Here is a 14,314-nt window from a genome sequence, read left to right as displayed (position 1 = left end):
TCCCTGTTTTTTTACCTATAGCGTTGGTACCAATGTGCACCACAACAACTGGCTGTTCACCCTCCCTTTTCAGAATGCCCTGCACCCGCTTCGAGGCATCCTTGACCCATGGACCAGGGAGGCAACATACCATCCTGGAGTCTCGGTTGCGGCCGCAGAAACGTCTATCTATTCCCCTTACAATTGAATCCCCTATCATTTTAGCTCTCCCACTCTTTTTCCTGCCCTCCTGTGCAACAGAGCCACTCACGGTGTCATGGACTTGGCTGCTGCTGCCCTCCCCTGATGAGTCATCCCCCCAACAGTACCCAAAGCGGCGTATCTGTTTTGCAGGGGGATGACCGCAGGGGACCCCTGCACTACCTTCCTTCCACTGCTCTTCCTGTTGGTCACCCATTCCCTATCTGGCTAGGTACCCTTTTCCTGCGCTAAGACCAACTCACTAAACGTGCTATTCACGTCATTCTCAGCATCGTGCATGCTCCAGAGTGAATCCACCCGCAGCTCCAGTCCCTGACTTCCCACATAGTACAGGAGGAGCATAACACGTGTCTGAGCTCTCCTGCCATGACTTAACCCTTAGATTAACTTAATTTGGCAACAAGGCTAAAAGGTTACTTACTGATAAAGAAAAGAAAACGAAAAACTATTTACCAATCACCAGCCAATCACTTACACCCTTGGCTGTGACATCACCTTTCGATTTCGTTCTATTTCTTTTTTGCCTTCCTGCTGCAGCTGCACCGGCTGGGCCTTTATAGACCTCCCGAAATCCCCGGACTCGCGCAGCTCCGAGCTCCCGCCTCTCCGACTGACAGCTCGAACTTCCGCTGGCCTTTATAGGCCTCCCGAAATCCCCGGACTCACGCTGCTCCGAGCTCCCGCCTCTCCGACTGACTGCTCGAACTCCCGCTGGCCTTTATAGGCCTCCCGAAATCGCCGGACTCGCGCTGCTCCGAGCTCCCGCCTCTCCGACTGACTGCTCGAACTCCCGCTGGCCTTTATAGGCCTCCCGAAATCGCCGGACTCGCGCTGCTCCGAGCTCCCGCCTCTCCGACTGACTGTGGAGAGACTGGAGAAGCTGGGATTGTTCTGCTTAGAGCAGAGAAGGTTTGATAGAGGTGTTCAAAATCATGACTGGTTTTGACACAGAAACTATTTCCAGTGGCAGGAGGGTCAGTAACCAGAGGACACAGATTTAAGATAATTGGTAAAAGAACCAGAGGGGGAAAATGAGGATAATTTTTTTCACACAACGAGTTATGATGATCTGGAATGTGCTGCCTGAAAGGGCGGTGGAAGCTGATTTAGTAACCTTCAAAAGGGAATTGGATAAATACTTGAAAGGGAAAAATGTACAGGGCTGTGGGGAAAGAGCAGGGGGAGTGGGACGAATTTTATAGCTCAGTCAAAGAGCCGGCACAGGCACGATGGGCTGAATGGCCTCCTTGTATGCTGCACGATTCCATGAGGTCCAGTTTCATACCTCGTGCTACCAGCCTTTGTATGTGAACCTGAGAGACAAGCCAATCCCATCCTCACCCAATCAGGGATGGGAATCCCGATGGCCCTGTCCCTCCCTTACGTAGGTGGGCTGAATCGGCACAGGCTGATGGATGATCCGGGTGGGCCAGGTGCTGTCCGGATAAACTCCTCGAGCCACTGGGGAGTCTTTGGCCTCGATTTTTAATCACGGCTTGACGAGCGTCCGGCCTGTCCGGGAGCGACGGCGGGAGGGACCGACCCGATTTTGACAGGCGTGATGTCGGTGGGAAGCCGGTCGGAGGCAGCCACCGAGGACCCGTGGGAACGGCGCCCCGCACCAAAGTGTCAGCCGTGGCTCTGACAGTAGCTCTTTTGCTTCTGAGTCAGGAGGTTGTGGGTTCAAGTCCCACCCCAGGGATTTGAGCACAACAATCCAGGCCGACACTCCCAGTGCAGTACTGAGGGAGTGCCACACTGTCAGAGGGGCAGTGCTGAGGGGGCCTTGCACTGTCGGAGGGGCAGTACTGAGGGAGTGCTGCACTGTCAGAGGGGCAGTACTGAGGGAGTGCCACACTGTCGGAGGGGCAGTACTGAGGGAGTGCCACACTGTCGGAGGGGCAGTACTGAGGGAGCCATGCACTGTCGGAGGGGCAGTACTGAGGGAGTGCCACACTGTCAGGGGCAGTACTGAGGGAGTGCCACACTGTCGGAGGGGCAGTACTGAGGGAGCCATGCACTGTCGGAGGGGCAGTACTGAGGGAGTGCCACACTGTCGGAGGGGCAGTACTGAGGGAGCGCTGTATTGTCAGAGGGGCAGTACTGAGGGAGCGCCGCACTGTCGGAGGGGCAGTACTGAGGGAGCGCCGCACTGTCGGAGGGGCAGCACTGAGGGAACGCCGCACTGTCGGAGAGTCAATACTGAGGGAGTGCCGCACTGTCGGAGGGGCAGTACTGAGGGAGCGCCACACTATCGTCGGAGGTGCCGTTTTTCGGATGAGACGTTAATCTGCTCTCACAGGTGGACATAAAAGATCCCATGTCACTATTTTGAAGAAGAGCAGGGGAGTTATCCCTCATGTCCTGACCAATATTTATCCCTCAATCAACATCACTAAAACAGATTATCTGGTCATTATCTCATTGCTGTTTGTGGGAGCTTGCTGTGCACAAATTGGCAGCCGCGTTTTCCACATTACAACAGTGACTACACTCAAAAGTACTTAATTAGCTGTAAAGTGCTTTGAAACATCCGGTGGTTGTGAAAGGTGCTATATAAATGCAAATCTTTTTCTTTATGAGGGCTAATATACGAGCAAACAATGAGGAAGTTATGACTAAGGTGCGAAGGTCGGGCAGAACCCAAGAGAGAGAGCAATATGTTTTCAGAAAAGGCGGACCAGCCTGTTTTTAGAATCACAGAATGGTTATAACACAGAAGGAGGCCATTCGGCCCGTCGAGCCCATGCCGGCTCACTGCAAGAGCCCCCTCAGCTCGTCCCACTCCCCCGCCCTTTCCCCGTAGACCTTCAAATTTCTTTCCTTCAGGTACGTATCCAACTTCCTTTTGAAAACGACAACTGAATCTGCCTCCCCCACCCTTTCAAGCAGTGCATTCTAGATCCTAACCACTCGCTGCGTTTTTCCTCATGTCGCCTTTGGTTCTTCTGCCAATCACCTTAAATCTGTGTTTTCTCGTTCCCAACCCTTCCATCAATGGGAACAGTTTCCCTCTTATACCCTGTCCAGACCCCCTCATGATTTTCAGCACCTCTATCAAATCTCCTCGCAACCTTTTTTCTAAGGAGAACAACCCCATCTTCTCCACTCTATCCACGTAACTGAAGACCCTCATTCCTGGAACCATTCTCGTGAAACTTTTCCGCACCCTCTCGAAGGCCTTCACATCCTTCCTAAAGTGCGGTGCCCAGAACTGGACACAATACTCCAGTTGAGGCCGAACCAGTGTTTTATAAATGTTCATCATAACTTCCTTACTTTTGTCCTCTAGGCCTCTATTTATGAAGCTCTGGATCCTGTAGTTTTGAGTTACCTCACGGAATTACATTTTCTTTCCTGATTTATAAATTCAGAAGGGATGGAGGGCAGTGATCCAGACATGCTGAAGTGTGAGTTCTGTGGGAAAATGGACTATGCTCACAAGTTCAGAAGATCAAAGCGTTTCTGTTCTATGTCCTGTGCTAAGAGGTAAGAAACTGACAGTTGTGTATTCGGTGTTTTTCTGTGCTGATTAAGATGCCGTTTTCTTTTCAATAAATAAACAATTCTTTAATTGTAATATGTTGTTCTGTACGTTTAGCTTTTCCACAAATCCTGTCCACGCAATGTACTTGTGAGCTGAGTTACTGTTTGCAATATTAAGCTACAAATGCTTTACGTCTTCATACATAGGAATAGGAGGAGGCCATTGAGCCCCTCGGGCCAATTCAGCCCCTCGGGCCATTCAATGAGATCACGGCTGGTCGACAACTTAACTCCATCTAGCCATCTTTGCCCCATATCCCTTAATGTCTTTTGTTAACAAAAAGTTATCAATCTCCAATTTAGAATTAACAATTGAGCTCGCATCAATTGCTGTTTGCGGAAGAGAGTTCCAAACTTCTACCATCCTTTGGCTGGAATCTTACCAGCCCTGCCGGTGCGAGTTCAGAGTTAAGAAGCTGCTTAAAGCTATTCAAGCAACATTTTACCAGGTCCAAAGGATCTTTGCAAGTTTTTTTACGAGGTTCCCGTCCCTCGGGGATCAGGTCAGGTTCTCAACAACTCTGAATTGGTTTGACGAGTTGACAGCTGCAGAAGTGGTATAAAAGCTACCATTGCCCAGCTGTTCAATTTCCAATCTCAGAAACATAGAAACATAGAAAAATAGGTGCAGGAGTAGGCCATTCGGCCCTTCGAGCCAGCACCACCACTCAACAAGATCATGGCTGATCATTCCCTCAGTACCCCTTTCCTGCTTTCTTTCCATACCCCTTGATCCCTTTAGCTGTAAGGGCCATATCTAACTCCCTCTTGAATATATCCAATGAACTGGCATCAACAACTCTCTGCGCTAGGGAATGCCACAGGTTAACAACTCAGTGAAGAAGTTTCTCCTCATCTCAGTCCTAAATGGCCTACCCCTTATCCTAAGACTGAGAAGTTGGAGCCTTCAGGATTGGAATACCCTGTTCAGCTTTATGGAAGTTTGAAGTGTTTGCAGTGAACTCTCTATCCAGTGTCACCTCCTTGGAGCAATCTCTCTCACCCTTGACAGATCGCTTTTGTCATCTCAACTTCAGCTGCCATCTATTCCAGCAGCATCGGTACCCTTGACAAAATCCCACCTTGGTCCTCAGAATCCCACCACAATCAGCCCCAACACCAACATCACCAGGCACACCAGCAGCACCAACAACAGCACCAACCTTCTCCGCAATCACCTGATGCTGCACAGGGCATCAGCACCCGAGCACATTGCTGCCTGAGAGGCCAGGGATGGCTTCACCATAGCCACATTTACTTCACTTTACAGTGTACAACCTGGCTGCCACATGATGTGCCAGGTTGGCACCACCCTACACCAGCTCCGTGAAGCAGCCCTACAATGTCCAAGCCATTCCTTGCACACTCATCACTATTGCGGGGGGAGGCGTTATGTCTCACCATTCATTGCAACTCACTAAGTTACTTCCAAAGCTGCACACAGATCTGTCCAAGAAGGCAAAATGTTGAAAATATAGATTTAACTGTTTGACCACACATTAGCAGAAACTTTACATCAGCATTGACGATAACACCCAAGTGCCTAGCCTGGTCACCGTTTTGGAGCATGGGCAGGAACATCGGCAGGGCCCAGGTACAGAGGAGTGGGAAGGTCACTGCGAGTGTTTGTGGCGAGATGTGGTGAATGTTTATGGCGGATAAGCGGTGAGAGATCATGGCGGAGGTGCGACAGATGAGGGTACGGGGCCCAGAAGAGCCGAGGGCCCAGGGGCAGCACGGGCCAGCCCACACTGCGATATGTGCGCGCGCTAGGTCTGTGCAGTAGAGCAGGTCTCTAATTGTCCTGGTTCAACCCTTGACACTGAATAAAGGTCTAGGTCTGTCAAGCCCGTGTGGTGGCTGATGTGCAACGGTCACCCCACGTTAAAAAAATCCACGCACAGGCATCCCCCTCAATTAGAGTTCAGGACTGGAACAACGGGTACTTCATCGAAACACCTGTGAACTTGTGGAAGCCAGTCATCCTCGTTCGAGGGACCACCTATGAAGATGACCCGTGTGTGTTATAAAAACAGGAAATGCTGTAAATACTCAGCAGGTCAGGCAGCATCTGTGGAGAGAGAAACAGAGTTAACGTTTCAGGTCAGAACAGTTCTGACGAAGGGTCATTGACCTGAACCGTTAACTCTGTTTCTCTCTCCACAGATACCTGACCTGCTGAGTATTTCCAGCATTTTCTGTTTTTATATCAGATTCCAGCATCCGCAGTATTTTGCTTTTGTATTTGCATGCTGTTAGTTGGTATGAGGGTGAGTATGAAGGCTGGCTAGTGAGAAGGGGATGTGATAATGCAGATAGAGAGGGTGGAGGTGCAAGGTAAGTTGGTGTGAGTAAGGATGTGCAGGAGTAGGGTAGGGAAGGCAGAGTGATGAGGATGTGATGAGTGGCACAGCAGGATGAGGTTGAGTGTGGCTTTGCAGTTACGTTTCCTGATCTACTGAGATCATTGGATGGTTTTCTGCCACTGTAGCCAGTTCCTCCCGACGACATCCCTGCTTGTGCTCTCCTATGCAACGTGCAATCAGGCTGCGTTGGTGTGCTGGGGTGGTCTCTTCCTCCCGTTGGAAGGGAAGAGGACCTCCCTACATGCTGTGACTCCCTCCATAAGCATCTGGAGGGAATCATGGGAGGGCCTGGGTGCAGCCCTGCACCTCTTTGCAGTATTTTTTAGTGTTTGCAGCTCCTCAATGTAGAACACTGACAGCACAACTGGCAAAATAAATGTGGACATGGTCCCTTTAAGGAAACCAGCTGATGATGTGTCATCAGATGACGTCATCAGATCCGCTTGCTTTTAATTGGCCAGAAACCTCACGAGGCGGGCTTAACAAGAGCCATCAAGGTAAAATTATGTCGGAGCCCCCGATCAGCACAGCTGTGGGGTCGGGATTTGCTCAAGTTGCCGCTCGCCCCGGACCCACTGAGGCCGAAAAGTTTTCTGATTTCACTCCTGAAAGGTCTCGCTCTAATCTTTGGACTATGGCCCCTAGTCCTAGAATCCCCAAACAGCGGAAATATAAGAACATAAGAAATAGAAGCAGGAGTAGGCCATCTGGCTCCTCGAGCCTGCTCCACCATTTAATAAGATCATGGCTGATCTGATCATGGACTCAGCTCCACTTCCCAGCCCGCTCCCCATAACTCTATATACTCATATCGCTCAAAAATCTGTCTATCTCCGCCTTAAATATATTCAATGACCAAGCCTCCACAGCTCTCTGGGGCAGAAAATTCCACAGATTTACAACCCTCTGAGAGAGGAAATTCCTCTTCATTTCAGTTTTAAATGGGCGGCTCCTTATTCTGAGACTATGCCCCCTAGTTTTAGTTTCCCCTATGAGTGGAAATATCCTCTCTACATCAACCTTGTCTTATATGTTTCGATAAGATCACTTCTCATTCTTCTGAAGTCCAATGTGTATAACCCCAACCTACTCAACCTATCTTCATAAGTCAACCCCCTCATCTCCGGAATCAACCGAGTGAACCTTCTCTCAACAGCCTCCAATGCAAGTATATCCTTCCTTAACTACGGAGCCTAAAACTGTATGCAGTACTCTAGGTTTGGCCTCATCAATACTCTGTATAGTTGTAGCAGAACTTTCCTGCTTTTATACTCTATCCCCCTTGCAATAAAAGCCAACATTCCATTTGCCTTCCTGATTACTTGCTGTACCTGCATGCTAACTTTTTCTGTTTCATGCTCAAGGACCCCCAGGTCCCTCTGTACTGCAGCTCTTTGCAATTTTTCTCCATTTAAATTATAAATTGCTTTTGTATTTGTTCTGCAAAAATGGATAACCTCACATTTTCCTACATTATACTCCCATCTGCTAAATTTTTGCCCACTCACTTAGCCTGTCTATATCCCTTTGCAGATTTTTTGTGTCCTCACAATTTGCTTTCCCACCCATCTTTGTATCATCAGCAAACTTGGCTACATTACACTCGATCCCTTCATCCAAGTCATTAATATAGATTGTAAATAGTTGAAGCCCCAGCACCATCCCTGCCGGCACCCCACTAGTTACTCTTTGCCAACCGGAAAATGACCCATTTAATCCTGACTCTGTTTTCTGTTAGTTAGCCAATTCTCTATCCATGCTAATATATTATCCTCTACCCCTTGAACATTTATCTTGTACAGTAACCTTTTATGTGGCACCTTGTCAAATGCCTTCTGGAAATCCAAATACACCACATCCACTGGTTCCCCCTCATCCACCCTGTTCGTTACATCCTCAAAGAACTCCAGGAAATTTGTCAAACATGATTTCCCTTTCATAAAATCAGGCTGACTCTGCTTGATTGAATTATGCTTTTCCAAATATCCTGCTATTGCTTCCTTAATAATCGACTCCAGCACTTTCCCAACAACAGATGTTAGGCTAACTGGTCTATAGCTTCCAGCTTTCTGTCTGCCTCCTTTTTTAAACAGGAGCGTTACATTTGCAGTTTTCCAATCCGCTGGGACCTCCCCAGAATCCAGAGAATTTTGGTAGATTACAACCAATTCATCCACTATCTCTGCAGACACTTCTTTTAAGACCCTCAGATGCAAGCCATCAGGTCCAGGGGACTTGTCCGCCTTTAGTCCGATTATTTTGCTGAGTACTACTTATTTAGTGATAGTGATTTTATTAAGTTCCTCCCTCCCTTTAGCCCTTTGATTTTCCACTATTGGGATGTTTTTAGTGTCTTCTATCGTGAAGACCAATACAAAATATTTGTTCAAATTCTCTGCCATTTCCCTGTTCTCCATTATTAATTCCCCAGTCTCATCCTCTAGATGACCAACATTTACTTTAGCCACTCTTTTCCTTTTTATGTACCTGTTGAAATTCTTACTATCTGTTTTTATATTTCGTGCTAGTTTACTTTCATAATCTATCGTCCCTCTCTTTATTAATTTTGTAGTCGTTTTTTGCTGGCTTTTAAAAGTTTCCCAACCCTCTGGCCTCCCACTATTCTTGACCACTTTGTACGCTACTGTTTTCAATTTGATACCACCCCTTATTTCCTTAGTTAGCCACGGATGGTTATCCCTTCTCTTACAGTCTTTCCTTCTCATTGGAATATATTTCTGTTGAGAGTTATGAATATTTCCTTAAATGTCTGCCACTGCTCATCAACCGTCCGACATCTCAATCTATTTTCCCAGTTCACTTTAGCCAACTCTGCCTTCATACCTTTGTAGTCTCCTTTAAAGCTTAGGACCCTGGTTTGAGATCCAATTTTTCACCCTCCAACTGAATTTGAAATTCAACCATGCTATGGTCACTCATTCCTAGAGGATCCTTTACTAGCAGATTGTTTATTAATCCTGTTTTCTTACACAGTACCAGATCTAAGATAGCCTGCTCCCTGGTTGGTTCCGCAACTTACTGTTCAAGGAAACTATCCTGGATACACTCTATGAACTCTTCCTCAAGGCTACTCTGGCCAATTTGCTTTGTCCAATCAAAATCGCCCATGATTATTGCTGTTCCTTTTTTACAAGCCTCCATTATTCCTTGATTTATACTCCGTCCAACAGTGTAGCTACTGTTAGGGGGCCTATAGACTATGCCCACTAGCAACTTTTCCCCCTTATTAATCCTTATCTCCACCCAAACTGATTCAACATCTTGATCTTCTGAGCCAATATCATTTCTCACTAACGCACTGATCTCATCCTTTAGTAACAGAGCTACCCCACCCCTTTTTCCCTTTTGTCTGTCCTTCTGCATTGTCAAATAACCCTGAATATTTAGTTCCCAGCCTTGGTCACCTTGCAACCACGTCTCTGTAATGGCTATCAAATCATACCCATTTGTATCTACTTGTGCCGTCAACTCATCTATTTTGTTACGAATGCTGCGTGCATTCACATAAAGAGCTTTTAAATTTGTTTTTTTTACCATTTTTTCCAGCTTTGACCCCACTTTCTGATACACTTTTATGTTTATACATTCTATCTCTTCCTGTCATGCTCTGGTTTTGATTTCCCCCAGTACAACCCTGCTCTATTGCCTTCTCCTTATTCTTTGACTTTAAAAATTTCCGCTCACCTGAACCCTCTCCCCCACTAAATAGTTTCTCTCCAGCTACCCTATCTGTTCCCCATAAAATCTTGAAAACTTCAATCAGATCATCCCTGAACCTTCTAAACTCTAGAGAATACAACCTTAATTTATGTAATCTCTCCTCATAATTTAACCCTCAGAGTCCAGGCATTATTCTGGTAAATCTATGCTGCACTCCCTCCAAGGCCAATATATCCTCCCTAAGGTGTGGTGCCTAGAACTGCTCACAGTGCTCCAGATGTGGTCTGACCAGGGCTTTGTACTGCTGCAGCATAACCTCTACCCCCTTGTATTCTAGTCCTCTAGATATAAAGGCCAGCATTCCATTAACCTTTTTGATTATTTTCGGTACCTGTTCAGGACATTTTAATGATCTATGTACCTGGACCCCCAAGTCTCTTTGGACCTCCACTGTTTTTAGCCTTTCATTATTTAGGAAGTACTCTGTTCTATCCTCTTTCAGTCTGAAGGAGATGACATTCCCACCTGCTGCATTAAAATCGGCGTTAAACCGTTTAACGTAGTAGAGAGAGGAATGTCACGTGAGCACATTAAGCATTCCATGGTAGCGATATCATTTCTTGTCTCTAATGAAGGTGGAGTTCATCTGATCAATGAGTAGGGCCATCACAACTCACTGGTACGTGCGGCCTTTGTCGGGTATGGTAGCATAGTGGTTATGTTACTGGACTAGTAATCCTGAGGCCTGGACTAACGATCCGGAGTTCATGAGTTCAAATCCCACCACGACAGCTGGGGAATTTAAATTCAATTAATTAAACAAATTGTGAATAAAAACCTAGTATCAATAATGGTGACCATGAAACAACAGGATTGTTGTAAAAACCCATCTGGTTCACTAATGTCCTTCAGGGAAGGAAATCTACTGTCCTTACCTGGTCTGGCCTATATCTCTCAGCTGTAGCTCAGTGGGCAGCACACTCACCTGAGTCAGAAGGTTGTGGGTTCAAGTCCCACTTCAGGGACTTAAGCACAAAAATCTAGGCTGTCACTTCACTTCAGTGCAGTGCTGAGGGAGCACTGCACTGCTGGAGGTGCCGTCTTTTGGATGAGACGTTAACCCGAGGTCCCGTCTGCTCTCTCAGGTGTATGTTAAACTAATATGGCAGGGGGATGGGAACCAATGCAGGGAGATAGAGGGAAACAAAAAGGAGGCAAAAACAAAAGACAGAAAGGAGATGAGGAAAAGTGGAGGGCAGAGAAACCCAAGGCAAAGAACAAAAAGGGCCATTGTACAGCAAAATTCTAAAAGGACAGAGGGTGTTAAAAAAACAAGCCTAAAGGCTTTGTGTCTTAATGCAAGGAGTATCCGCAATAAGGTGGATGAATTAACTGTGCAAATAGATGTTAACAAATATGATGTGATTGGGATTACGGAGACGTGGCTCCAGGATGATCAGGGCTGGGAACTCAACATCTAGGGGTATTCAACATTCAGGAAGGATAGAATAAAAGGAAAAGGAGGTGGGGTAGCATTGCTGGTTAAGGAGGAGATTAAGGCAATAGTTAGGAAGGACATTAGCTTGGATGATGTGGAATCTATATGGGTAGAGCTGCAGAACACCAAAGGGCAAAAAACGTTAGTGGGAGTTGTGTACAGACCTCCAAACAGTAGTAGTGATGTTGGGGAGGGCATCAAACAGGAAATTAGGGGTGCGTGCAATAAAGGTGCAGCAGTTATAATGGGTGACTTTAATATGCACATAGATTGGGCTAACCAAACTGGAAGCAATACGGTGGAGGAGGATTTTCTGGAGTGCATAAGGGATGGTTTTTTAGACCAATATGTCGAGGAACCAACTAGGGGGGAGGCCATCTTAGACTGGGTGTTATGTAATGAGAGAGGATTAATTAGCAATCTCGTTGTGCGAGGCCCCTTGGGGAAGAGTGACCATAATATGGTGGAATTCTGCATTGGGATGGAGAATGAAACAGTTAATTCAGAGACCATGGTCCAGAACTTAAAGAAGGCTAACTTTGAAGGTATGAGGCGTGAATTGGCTGGGATGGATTGGCGAATGATACTTAAGGGGTTGACTGTGGATGGGCAATGGCAGACATTTAGAGACCGCATGGATGAACTACAACAATTGTACATTCCTGTCTGGCATAGAAATAAAAAAGGGAAGGTGGCTCAACCGTGGCTATCAAGGGAAATCAGGGATAGTATTAAAGCCAAGGAAGTGGCATACAAATTGGCCAGAAATAGCAGCGAACCTGGGGACTGGGAGAAATTTAGAACTCAGCAGAGGAGGACAAAGGGTTTGATTAGGGCAGGGAAAATGGAGTATGAGAAGAAGCTTGCAGGGAACATTAAGACGGATTGCAAGAGTTTCTACAGATATGTAAAGAGAAAAAGGTTAGTAAAGACAAACGTAGGTCCCCTGCAGTCAGAATCAGGGGAAGTCATAACGGGGAACAAAGAAATGGCGGACCAATTGAACAAGTACTTTGGTTCGGTATTCACGAAGGAGGACACGAACAACCTTCCGGTTATAAAAGGAGTCGGGGGGGTCTAGTAAGGAGGAGGAACTGAGGGAAATCCTTATTAGCCGGGAAATTGTGTTGGGGAAATTGATGGGATTGAAGGCCGATAAATCCCCAGGGCCTGATGGACTGCATCCCAGAGTACTTAAGGAGGTGGCCTTGGAAATAGTGGATGCGTTGACAGTCATTTTCCAACATTCCATTGACTCTGGATCAGTTCCTATGGAGTGGAGGGTAGCCAATGTAACCCCACTTTTTAAAAAAGGATGGAGAGAGAAAACAGGGAATTATAAACCGGTCAGCCTGACATCGGTAGTGGGTAAAATGATGGAATCAATTATTAAGGATTTCATAGCAGTGCATTTGGAAAGAGGTGACATGATGGGTCCAAGTCAGCATGGATTTGTGAAAGGGAAATCATGCTTGACAAATCTTCTGGAATTTTTTGAGGATGTTTCCAGTAGAGTGGATAAGGGAGAACCAGTTGATGTGGTATATTTGGACTTTCAGAAGGCGTTCGACAAGGTCCCACACAAGAGATTGATGTGCAAAGTTAGAGCACATGGGATTGGGGGTAGTGTACTGACATGGATTGAGAACTGGTTGTCAGACAGGAAGCAAAGAGTAGGAGTAAATGGGTACTTTTCAGAATGGCAGGCAGTGACTAGTGGGGTACCGCAAGGTTCTGTGCTGGGGCCCCAGCTGTTTACACTGTACATTAATGATTTAGATGAGGGGATTAAATGTAGTATCTCCAAATTTGCGGATGACACTAAGTTGGGTGGCAGTGTGAGCTGCGAGGAGGATGCTGTGAGGCTGCAGAGCGACTTGGATAAGTTAGGTGAGTGGGCAAATGCATGGCAGATGAAGTATAATGTGGATAAATGTGAGGTTATCCACTTTGGTGGTAAAAACAGAGACAGACTATTATCTGAATGGTGACAGATTAGGAAAAGGGGAGGTGCAAAGAGACCTGGGTGTCATGGTACATCAGTCATTGAAGGTTGGCATGCAGGTGCAGCAGGCGGTTAAGAAAGCAAATGGCATGTTAGCCTTCATAGCAAGGGGATTTGAGTACAGGGGCAGGGAGGTGTTGCTACAGTTGTACAGGGCATTGGTGAGGCCACACCTGGAGTATTGTGTACAGTTTTGGTCTCCTAACCTGAGGAAGGACATTCTTGCTATTGAGGGAGTGCAGCGAAGGTTCACCAGACTGATTCCCGGGATGGCGGGACTGACCTATCAAGAAAGACTGGATCAACTGGGCTTGTATTCACTGGAGTTCAGAAGAATGAGAGGGGACCTCATAGAAACATTTAAAATTCTGACGGGGTTAGACAGGTTAGATGCAGGAAGAATGTTCCCAATGTTGAGGAAGTCCAGAACCAGAGGTCACAGTCTAAGGATAAGGGGTAAGCCATTTAGGACCGAGATGAGGAGGAACTTCTTCACCCAGAGAGTGGTGAACCTGTGGAATTCTCTACCACAGAAAGTTGTTGAGGCCAATTCACTAAATATATTCAAAAAGGAGTTAGATGAGGTCCTTACTACTAGGGGGATCAAGGGGTATGGCGAGAAAGCAGGAATGGGGTACTGAAGTTGAATGTTCAGCCATGAACTCATTGAATGGCGGTGCAGGCTAGAAGGGCCGAATGGCCTACCCCTGCACCTATTTTCTATGTTTCTATGTAAAAGATCTCATGGCACTATTTCAAAGAAGAGCAGGGGAGTTCTCCCCAGTATCCTGACCAATATTTATCCCTCAACCAACATCACTAAAACAGATTATCTGGTCATTATCACATTGCTGTTGTGGGATCTTGCTGTGCGCGAATTGGCTGCCGTGATTCCTACATTACAACAGTGTCTGCACTCCATTGGCTGTAAAGCGCTGTGGGACGCTCGGTGGTCATGAAAGGCGCTATAGAAATGCAAGTCTTTCTTTACTGCAATAAATAAAAGTTGTTGCCATA

General features: G+C 46.6%; 1 protein-coding gene across 1 annotated transcript in view; it reads left to right on the top strand.

Annotated features, from left to right (window-relative positions):
- The window catches only part of phc3 (polyhomeotic homolog 3 (Drosophila)), a 131,422-nt gene that overhangs the window by 99,181 nt on the left and 17,927 nt on the right, over positions 1–14,314 (top strand). The window contains exon 13 of the mRNA XM_070882458.1: positions 3,576–3,690. Coding sequence (XP_070738559.1) covers positions 3,576–3,690 — 115 coding nt within the window. The remainder of the gene's footprint in view (positions 1–3,575; positions 3,691–14,314) is intronic.

The sequence above is a fragment of the Pristiophorus japonicus genome, chromosome 6, assembly GCF_044704955.1.
Source record: "Pristiophorus japonicus isolate sPriJap1 chromosome 6, sPriJap1.hap1, whole genome shotgun sequence".
Lineage (NCBI taxonomy): Eukaryota > Metazoa > Chordata > Chondrichthyes > Pristiophoridae > Pristiophorus > Pristiophorus japonicus.
This window is presented reverse-complemented; position numbering and strand designations above follow the sequence as displayed.